At 46.3% G+C, this 11,178-nt stretch overlaps 1 protein-coding gene across 5 annotated transcripts; it reads right to left on the bottom strand.

The window, feature by feature from the left end:
• ASB12 (ankyrin repeat and SOCS box containing 12) lies at positions 1,665 to 10,817 on the bottom strand. 5 transcript variants are annotated; one of them, XM_021405719.1, is made up of 5 exons: positions 6,832 to 10,817; positions 6,419 to 6,567; positions 5,953 to 6,020; positions 3,374 to 4,208; positions 1,665 to 2,388 (listed from the first exon to the last, which is right to left on the bottom strand). In XM_021405719.1, exons 2-5 carry the CDS (start codon positions 6,486 to 6,488, stop codon positions 2,255 to 2,257), a joined length of 1,107 nt encoding a protein of 368 aa, XP_021261394.1. In that variant the 5' UTR covers positions 6,489 to 6,567; positions 6,832 to 10,817; the 3' UTR covers positions 1,665 to 2,254. The 5 variants fall into 5 exon arrangements, with proteins under 5 accessions (XP_021261394.1, XP_021261395.1, XP_021261393.1 ...); XM_021405720.1 differs by having other exon boundaries at positions 6,999 to 10,817; XM_021405718.1 differs by having other exon boundaries at positions 6,419 to 10,817.

Genomic DNA, 11,178 nt, shown 5'->3' with positions numbered 1-11,178 from the left:
TAAGGAGATGCCTCAAAGTGAGAAATGCTGAGCAAGCGGGAGGAGCAGCTGGTGCAGTGCCCACTGCTCACAGCACCGCAGGCTCCAGCATTGCTCCTAATCACAAAAGGTCTGGTAATTAATATACATGGGCAGCTGGCATGAGGGTCCCCAGCTGGTACTTGCTTGGTGTGAGTAGTGTGAAAATGACATTTTTCACCCACTCAAATATTCGATTCCATTCTGGGTGAGCAGGGCCTGACACTCATTATCTACCTGTGCCTGGCCAAGGCATGGGTGGTGGTGGTGGTGTCTGCCGTCTTCCTGGCCCCACAGACCGCCGGCACCGCTCACCTGCTGTGGACACAGGCTCAGCTGCACACCCCTTCCTACAGCACAAAACCAAAGGGCACTTTCTTACCCCACCACACACACCAGTGGTTTGGTGGAGGAGAAAGCTGCACCTGCATGAGTCCAGCCACTTTTAGGTGGTTTGGGATCCACCATCAGGATCTAAGCCCCAGGCTTAAAATCCTGCATGGAAGTATGGACTAGAACAAGAGCAGTACTGGAGTTACCTACATGTGCTCAGCTGCATCACCACTGCATGCTCCTGGACAGAGCTTGAATATCATGCAGCCATATCAGCCTTAGTGGAGGAAACCAACTTCACTCTTCTACTTTTAATACTGGAGATGAATTAGTGCTGGAGGATTCCTACACAGCGCAAGCCAAGCTCAGGCCCTCCAGAGGAAGGCCTGGCACTGCTCAGAGCAGCCTACAGAAAGAAGAAATCATTATGTCATGAAGTCAGGGCATTTCAGATAGAAATAATAAACCTCACAGCACCAGCTGAGTGCCCAGTGCAGTATGGCCAGCAGAAGAGAGAGCTACATAACTACTGCCTTGGAGGTGGAGGGCATCTGCCACGGGGATTCGTTGCTGCAGGTCTCCCATGTGCGAACAGGCTGGTAGAGGAATGACTTCTTGTGGCATTAAATCCTCCCCTGGGAAGAGACTGCTTTGTATCAATTTTAGGAGAGCAAGACCCATCAGATCAGGTAGCCCCGTTCCACCGCCAACATGCAATCACTCCCCACAGGGTGATTTCCAATGCATTGTTCAGCTAATTTGAAGAAAGCCAAGCTTTGGGGGCCGGGATGGTCCCCCCAGGAGACCTCCTGCAGCCTAATGGACACTAATTAATAGACTCCACAACCTTTGAAATAACAATTATATTGGGAGCCAATAAATAATGCTGGATGTAACTGTGTTTTGCAGATAGCGACCCGTGCAGAGCTGATGCCACGCTGATGTTTCACAGGAGTTTAACAGTGACCAGGATTCAGAGCGAAAGCCCACAGCCCACACTGCTGAGGATGTTTGGAAACACACACTCTTCCCTTTGCCTCCATTTCAACAGCAATGCTGGAGTGAAAGAACTAGCAGTTAGAATATATCCCCTACGAAGGCAGCCCATGCTGTAACAGTCACTTCACACACAGATGACATGGGCTGGGCTTCTAGTCTCCTTCAGGATCAGTTTAACTATATTTTACCAAACAGATCACAACAGTTTAATAAAAATATTAGCATACATTCTTAATTTAAAAACCCTGCACAATCATAGGCACTCAGCCAGGAGAGATGCTTCAGCCCATAGCAGTAACACAAACCACTTTTAATAAGAGTAAAATGATATTTAATGATACTTCTGGAGCAGGGAGGTGGGATGTGGGACTTTAGGGATTTTTGCCTGGGAACACGAACTGCAGCCCCTGCCTGAGTCACCTACAGGCGTATTCACTGCAGAGCTGCATTTGTGTTTGCCTGGCATCAGGGCATGGCACAGGGGTGCAGAGGAAGTGACAGCCACATCTAAGTAGTGTTAGGGCCCTTGCATGTGGCTAAAACAGCCTCCTGCCACACTCGCTAGGCTGCACAACCAAGGAAGTACCTTAAAAACTCTCAGGGAAACAGGTCTTACACACCGCTGAGGCTACGCTGCAGGGAACAATCTGCAGCTTTGCTCAGATCCAGCTCTACCATCACTCTGATATGCCCGTTGCATAGCAGGAGCTGAAGACTCCCAGTTTTCTCCCCTCCTCCTCTTAGAATCTTTCCATACAGGTTTCAGAGACTCCTTGCAAGCAAAAAAACTTTTTAACCATAAATTCACATCTGTTTTGTGCTGTGCAACGGCAGCATCCGAGCAGCTTTTAATTCAGGCACTGGGCACATTTCTGGGGCGGGTGTCTTCCACGGTGTGCCCGTGCTAAGGCTGATGTTGGAGGTAGCTCACCAGCACTGGCGGAATGTCCAGCTTGCTGAGGGCATGTGCACGGCCAGCCTGCTTCAGGATGCGCCTCACCACCAGCCTAGACTGAGACATCAGGGACCTGGGATGAGCTGTGGAAAGAAAGGGAAGGAAAAACAAGACCATCACTGCAGACCTGCAGGACACACAATGCCACTCTCCCCCAGCTTATGTGTTGTCAGCAAAGGGAGAATTGATGCACCTAAACCAAGCATCTTTGCTGGGGTTGTTCATGCTCACAGTTGGCCACTGGATATTTCATGGGAGCTGGGTACATAGAAGGAAATTTTTCCGATTTATACTAAACTAAATGCAGTTTTCCTGGACTTGGCCAACACATGAGAGCTGATAGTAAGCAGCAGAAAGGAGAGGAATGGAGAAAAGCAGCATTTAACCCAACAGATTTATGATAAACAGAAATACCAGCCTGTGGAAATTCTCACGTGCTCCAGACCAGTACCAGTGAGAACACTCATTTAGAGCAGTTTCATGAAATAATAGCTATAAGAAGTAGACATTGAGTGAGGTGAATCTGACTGGGAGGACAACCACATAAACATAATCAGCAGCTGCACCAAGTCACCCCGAAGCCCTACAACAAGGTAGCCTGCCTCCAACAATAGCCAGCAGAAGAAACTGATGATCTTTGGCGGGTATGACAAGTCCTTCCATGATACTCCCTCCTAAATTCCAGTAATTTCTTTTGGGAGTTTTGTGAGGCAACATGTATCTGAACTATCACGTTTCACTACCAGTGGTGGACCTGTTCTCCATAAATGTTACATCCTCATCCTTAGCTTGCTCCGTATTGGAGCCTTTTATTGCTATTACTGTGAAAACCACAATCACTAAAGGGAGGTAGGAATAAGTGTTCAGAGTAAAAGAATGATTATATTCAGGAGTATAAGACCAGGGAGACTCATGTTCTCAAGTGAAGCTGCAAAGAGGGTCAAAGCTTGCAAGAAAACCTTGCTCAGGCTGATCTCTTCCCTCTCTAAGGGGAAGCAGAAATCAAGTGAAGGGCAATCTGAAGCAACCTGCCCCCAAATAAGCCCTGGAGCCACGCACACAGATTACCTCTTGCCTGCAACAGCAGCTCCAGGCCCTCACTACCAGGTGCTGTCTTCTTGATGTTTGGCAAATACACATTGGCTCCAAAGTCAAGAAGCAGCTTGATGAACTCCTGCCGGCAGCTGTGCCTCAGGCAGATCTCCAGCAGAGTCTTGGGCTCCTTGATGCGTGCGATCATCCTCTCATCGGTGCAGTTGTAGTTGGGATCAGCACCATAGAGCAGCAGCAACCTAAAGCATTCCAGGTGCCCATAGACGGCCGCGAGGTAAAGCGGCCCAGAACAAGCAGTGGAGTTGGCAGCCCACTCGGGCACCCTCGCTTGGACATTGGTCTCGGCACCATACTCCAGGAGCTGCTGCAGAATCTCAGTGTTCCCATCCCTAGCTGCAGTCAGCAGTGGTGAGCAATTGTTGTAGATGCTGCCAGAGGGGCCAGCTCCAGCCTCCAGCAGCGCTTTCACACACTCCAGGTGGCCATTGCTGACTGCTGTGAAGAGTGGGGTTTGGGCCTTCACGTCCAGGCTGTCCACCTCCGCCCCATGAGCCAGGAGGACCTGCAGGCTCCTGAGGTGGCCTTTGGAGGCGGCCAGGCGCAGTGGGGTGCTGGGAACGCCCCAGCCACTCCTGCTGTTGATGACTCTCTTGTACCTGTCTTGGTGCAAGAGCTTGTCAAGAGTTTGGTAATCGTCCTCAGACACCGCTTGGTTCAGCTCCTCACTTTCTCCATTATCTTCTTCTTCTCTGGGCTGGAGCATGGAGAAAATCTTATTGATGTCCATTAAGCTCATTTTTTTTGTCTGTCTCCTGAGTACCATTTCATTGTAAGCAGTAAAGCCTGATATCTATGGGACAGCAACAACAAGGGTGAGAACCAGTTCCCTCTGACACCCCCCCCACCTTTTCATTATTATTTGTTATACATTTAGGGAAGATTCTCAAAAAGAACAACTGTTACATCTCTGACATGCATACCCTGCTGCCTCCATGGGTGAAGAAATCCGTGCTGGTGAAGTATTAATGTAAAGACTGAAGACTTCTCTGTAGCACTCAAGTGGGCCACCTCCCCTTAAAATGTTGCAATCAAGAATGCGCCAAAAAAGTTCAACTTGGTGTAGAAGTTCAAAGGCTGCACGGGTGAACTCAGATCTTTTCATTTAAACCACTTAACGTTTTAGTTTACAGCTTTACTGCAGCCCCCACAGGTGGTAAAGAGTGTGGGACCACTCATGGGATACTCGAACCCAGATCTCAGGAGGGCTTCTGCATGGCCACAGACTTTTGCAAGCATTCGGCACCCAGCTGATAAATAAAGCTACCCATTTTCCCCAAACCTTCAGAAACCTCCCTATCTAGCTGTGCCCCGTAAGCGCTTCAGGAAAGACCACATGGAAAAGTACAATTTATTCTGCTTCCTATTGACCAACACTCTGCGAATAGCCTCACCTGTAGCTGCATTTCTGAATATACTGAAATCTATGGAAAACTGAGACGATCCAGGAGGTGACAGCATCACTGGGTTTTGCTCGAGAGCACGCACAAACAAGCACTCAATTTTTACACCCAGTTGCATTTTAAAGGGATTGAATTTCAAAACAGGATTCCGAAATAGAAGATGAAGCTAATGTGAATATGCCTGTGTTAAAGATTTTTAGCATTGCACTTCCTTGAACTGTTAACATTCCAAATCAGCACAGTGAATGCTCTCCTGCCTGCTCCAGCACAAGGAGCAGGGCTGCAGGAAGAACTATGCATTTTCTGTGGCCCATGCAAGGATGAAGGAGAGGGGCTCCTGAGAGTGTTACACCCAAGCCAGGCCCAAAGCCCAGGGCATTTGCAGGGCCCAGCTCCGTGGCTGAGTGACACCAGCACAGAAGGATGCAATGGAAACGCTGCCTACCAAGGACAGAGAAATTTCTCATGGCATCGCAGCCCTGCAGTAGCTCAGGTTTCCTACAAGAAAGGCTTCATCTCCCCCACCTTAATACAGCAGAGAGCTGCACTGAGCAATTAGCCCTGTTCTGCAAACGTGCATCTGCTGGTAGCAAGGAAAAGCCACAGGAGATGTGTCCCACATCAGCCTTTGATGGAGAGGAGCAGTGAGCTCAGAGTGCTCTCCAGAGCCGAGTCACCTCAGCAGCTCTATTTTTGGGTTAAGTAGAGCAAGTTGGATGGCAGTTGATGAAGGCAAAGCTCTGTTGCACTTCCACCTGTTGAATTAACCCAGTCTGTTTCTGTAGAAATACGTGGAATTATACATCACTGTTATTCATTAGACACACTAATACCAAGCACTGGGGCTTTGAAAGTCTTCCCACTCACACTGCTAATAGCATGTGGGGAGGGCTAGTTTGAGGACCTGGGGCATTTAGGGTTATTGCAGTCCTGATCCAAAGAGACAAAACCAGAGGTGACAGCTCTTGAGCTAAAGGAAATCATTCACACACCTGTGGACCCAGAAAAGAGGCTACAGCTTGAGCAGAAAGAGGCAAAAAGAACAGAGTCCATACTCACACTGTCAAAGCTCCCACTATCAAATTACCTCCAGTTACCCCAAGCTGCCCACACATCATTATGCTACTGCCTTACCTCTGCGAGGCAGGTGATGCTCACACCCAAGATAGGCAAAGCAGATGTGGTCTCATGGAGAATTCTTCCTTGGTTTAAATAGGAAAAAAAAAAAAGGGGAGGGGGAAGAGAAAGAGAGGCTCTCGCTCTGTCAGGGATGAACATCCACTCTGCACAAGTGGAAGGGCGCAGGCTGTCAAGCTCGCAGCTGAAATGACACCACAGGAGAAGGGCCAGGGAGCCTGGGCTAAATTTAGCCCCCACAGGCATTTATCTTCCCACTTCCATTCTTGGAAAGTTCCCACTGGGTAAATATAGAGAGGGGGCAGCAAGGGGGAAGATTCAGACAGGTGCAGAGGCTGCTTGACCAAAGGGGTATCAGCTCCAACCAGCCACAAACTTCATTTGCTTCACTGTTTCCTTGCTGAAATTGCAGGGAACTACTCAGTTTTGAGTCCATGCTATGACCCAGCCCACCAAGCAGTACCTTGCCAGGACAGCTCATTGTAGCTCTGGCCTCCACAGTACGCCGGTTGCTGCTCATTGTCCAAATGCATTCTCCTCTTCACACCATACTCGAGTGCCTTTTCCACTTTCAGAGCAACAAAAACGACCAAGCTCTCCTCTCACCTGAATCTGCAAAAATAAGTCACTTATTTGGCTTTATAAAATTATGAAGTATAAGAGCACAGAAAGACAGAAACCTTTGCAGGGGCAAACAAAACAAGGGGGAAGGAGAGTGTGGGCTGTCTTATCAAAAGCTGTCAGCTGCTGAGTGTAATCTTATTTTACCCAGTTCCCTCTCAACCTTTTCCAAACTTCTCAGCAGTGGAGCAGGAGTGGTCTGACGGTTTGAAGCAGCACTATCAGTAGTACTAGATAAGAAAGAAACCAAATTACCCAGCAGAGAAATCTCCACTACTGCAAGAAATAAAATCAGGGGACTCAGGAAAACGTTTTTCAGGTCCTCCCCACCACCATACTCTGGTAAGTTTGTAGCTGCTCTGTGAAAAGTGTGAAGAGCGAGAAAATGTTACATATTAATAGGCTTTAAACTTTCCGCTTACTTGTAGTTTCACTCTGTCCAAATTCACTTCAATATATTGCTACTTCAAAAAGGTCCTTTTCCTGAAGTCAAGACTACGAATGAAATTACTGAGAAGAAATGTAGATAAACATCATGACAAAAGCTGCGAGTTAAGGATTTATTAAATATCAAGACGCTGCAATCACAACTAGGATTCTGCAGTCAGAAAAGCCAACCCTGACTCTAAAGCCATTCAACAAAACACAAAAATAACAGCAGTAGTTAAAAAGGCAGAGATTATTAAGGAAAAAAAAAGGATACAGACAACAAAATCAATATACCTTGAAAAATACGAGATGTGGGAAATTGTAAGGTAATTTAGAGATGAAAGGAAAACCCTTGAATGGAAAATTTAACTATAAATTGCATATTCTTTTGTTGCTGCTGCTGCTTTCAGCCAACAAATTTCAGAAACAAGACCAACTTTTTGGCAAGGAGCAGTGATGAATAAACCCAATACTAACAAAGCAAAGAGTTCAAAGTACTTGCTGAATAAATCCGCCGTTCAACTGGACAAGAGCAAATTGAAATGCTCATTATGCTCCCTTGACAGCCAACGAGCCACGTTAAATAGAATCTTGCATGAATATTTCAACCAGTAGCTTCAGATAAGCACCAAACGGGAGCTTGAGGAGAGGTGACTGATAAGTCAGACCCGTTCCTGTGAAGTTTCCTAACACTTCCAACCTGGGGAAGGCTGAGAAGTCAGGTCCTGAAGGATTCTCCTGTCTGAACACCAAGGGGCTCCCCCCAGGCTGTGTCACCCGACACGTGCTCCAGGAAAAGACATTCCTTCGTCAGCTGTCCATTAATTGGGGAGGAATTAAAGGACAGGTGTACATTTAATGTCAATCAAGGAGGTTTTTTGGAAGATCAATCCTGTTCAATGAAGTTGCTCTCAGAAAGATTATAGTTATTAACGTAGCTGAAAAGAGTTAAAGAGCTTTCTGATTTAACATTGCAGTGGATTCAGTCTTAAAATCTTAGCACTAAATAGTACCAACTAAATAACTTTAGAGAGATTAGGGATTTGCTAGCAGTCCTCAAGGTCTGAAATGAGCATTTATTGTGGGGATATTTCTGACTCGTGCCTTCGCACTGTAAATCACTGCAAAACAGTATGCAAGAGCCAATTAAAACTTGGGGTTTACTCCCGTGCCCATTAAAATACCTGCTTGCAGTTTGCCGGCACTTGCAGCTGTCTGCTCTGCGGGTCACTCCCTCCGAAGTGGCTCTGGTGACAGTCCCCAGCAGCAGCGAGATTCGGATTTTAGCCACGAGAGGGCACGAACACCTGCAGACACCCTGCACTGCTCCTGCCCGCACGGTGACAGCTGCCGGGGCCAGCTTCGGCATCTTACAGTCTAATGGATGCATTAACATACAAAACGTGTAGTTAAAATCACCGTGAGCTCAGATGAGATCACTGAACCGAAGGAGGAACCATGAAACTCGTTATTCCTCCTCCATGAGCTGCAATTCCTTAAAGAACTTGAGCCACAGAAGTCTGGTGGCACCGATAGCTGCTCCCTGCCTTCCCCTTCCTCATTTCTGTGCTTTTTTCCCTTCCAGGCACCCTGTTCTTTTTAAATCCACTGAAGCCAGCAGCTATTAACTGATGCCAGAATATGAACCTTAAGGAGCTGAAATACAGAACCCAAACTCAGCATTTACCCACTCCTGAGCAAGTTAATCTGCGTGACACCAAGCTTCCACATACATCAGTTTGCCTCAGAATTCTCCATTCAATGTGCTTCAGGCTGGTAGCGCTTAGAAAGTTATTCATGGGACAAGCAGGGGGCATCTGCTTTTATTTTGCAATACTAAAATACACTGGGTAACTCCAAAGTCTTGGGACAAAGTAAAACCCTTGTAAACTCAGCCATGCCACTCCCCAAACCATCCTTGCCCTGAGATCACAAACCATACACTCACTAGAAGAGCAGATTTTTGTGATTATTCAGGAAAAGCAGGTAAGATTGCAGCACTCACTTCTCAGATGCTCACCGCTTCCCTGACCTGCAGGAGCTGCCACGTTTACTATCAACAGCTTCTAAAAACAAAACCAAACAACAACAACAAACACACAGCAAGAGGAAGCGTTAAGATCTGAAGTGTTGTATGAAAGGAACATACGCAGCCCCTGTTTCTCCACCTTCTCCCCTTCATCAGGTGAGCTCTGTCAATGTCTTCTCTGTTTCGCTGCTGTCAGTGCCACCCCAGCGAGGCTGACTGAGCAGAAAAGAGCAGCACCTGCTAATGTCAGATACACACAGTGGACATTCCCCCCTTCTGAATTAGTGATATTTGTGTATTTTTAATCAACTCCTGCTCACGCTATATTCCTTGCTCCTCTCTCCCATAGCCGAGCAGGCTCCCAGATCTATTTTGTTCGTGGGGGGAGGAAAGGGGCATGTCATAGTAAATAGCACCCGCTTTTCCCCAAAACCACTGTAACAGAGACATGAGAGATACAGTGCTGATCTGTCTTACTCTTAAGGCTTGTTATTTATTACTCCTAAGGCTGCTTTGTTTCCCCCCCTCTTCACATCTCCTCCTCCATCCCCAAGTGAAAGAAAACACAAGTTAGAGGAGAACACTCAAATTGAAAGAAGATTGCATGTGACAGAAATTGTAATCAACACACCTTCTGCTTGTCATTAAAGGGACATTTAGGACAGAACTTCACTTTAGAGCAGTGAACTTGGGATTGCCAGCAGCTCCATGTTAACTGATCTGTGCAGACACATGCAAGGCACTGCATGCAATTCCCATCACTAGTGAACAACTAAGGTGAAGATTCAGCCCTGTTAATGCAATTTGTTATCAGACCAGTTTGTCCTTTTACACATATGCATGAAGCTTTAACACCAGCAAATTACTGCTAGCATCTTTAAGCGCTAGTTAGCTGAAATGGAGGGAACTGAGTACAAAGTTAATCTGCTGCCAAAGAAACCAAGCACTACTGCTCCAATGCAGGACCAAAACAAACCAAACGTTAAGATCTTCGACACCTATGAACCTGAACCTCACCAAGACAGCGTGCTAAATGCTTCTTCTATCCTTAATAGTGAACTTGTCTTCAGGGTGTAGCTCCAGTTAAGTTTACTGATCAGTATTTTTATTCTGTATAAAGTATTCCCAGCGTATTAAAACCTAGAGCTGTTAAAACCACAAGCCTTCAGCAATACTGCTACAATGGCTCTACACGGAATCCACCCCCTCAAAGCTTAAGTTAGCTTAAACAGGGAAGTTTTAAATCACCCTCAGCAAAGACACTAATAGACAGTAAATTTCCCAAAAATGCAAATTACAGCTTCATCTCTTTCATTCATACTGTATTCACTCCATGCTAGCAATCCAATTAGATTCCTCTAGCACCTAATTGAAGATTACACTGAAAGCATTAGGAATATTTAAAATTAGCAAAAATTAAAAAAAACTTCAAACATCTGAGGAATGAATATAACCAACTGTCAGGCATATTTTTGGCACTAATTCATAGAAAAGAAATATCCACTTCTAGGATGCACGGCACAGTGGAAAGCACTCACCAGCTGGGTAACAGGTGTTGGTTTTGGGCCCATCCCTGGTGCTCAGGGGCTCACTGCCCTCCTCCTGACCGGTGATGAAGAGCTGGCAGCTATTCATATGTAAGCCTGAGTGTTTTGGTGCTAAACTGACCCAGTTCCTCCATCTCTGCTGCAGAAGAGCACACAGGAGGTCAGCAAGTCACGCTCCTGTGACTCGGTGCGTTCCCCCACTCCCCCTCCCACATCTCTCACACAGAGTGAGTCTCCAAACGTGTCTTTTAAAATTAGTTACTAAAACAGCCTACACCGCTTTGCCAGGCACAGATTCAAGCTGCTTACAGCCTTACCCATGAGTGAGGGATAGTCTTCCAGGAAAAAAAAACTCTGAAAAAAATATTAGTTTTTAATAGAAAAAAGCGATCTAAAAGCAACAAAATGTATAGAAATATATTAAGATTCAATACCTCCTCATTAGCATCATCGTTAAAAGAAGTACAGACACCAAGAAGTACTGTAGCCAACAGGCCCTCTTAAAACCAAGGAGGTCACCTGCTTCCTATTCCATTAAAAAAAGGGAAATCACACTCAGATTGAGATAAACTCACTACTTAAGAGTCTTTAGATAAA

The sequence above is a fragment of the Numida meleagris genome, chromosome 8, assembly GCF_002078875.1.
Source record: "Numida meleagris isolate 19003 breed g44 Domestic line chromosome 8, NumMel1.0, whole genome shotgun sequence".
NCBI lineage: Eukaryota > Metazoa > Chordata > Aves > Galliformes > Numididae > Numida > Numida meleagris.
Note: the sequence above shows the minus strand (reverse complement) of the source record. Positions and strands in the feature narration are given on the sequence as shown.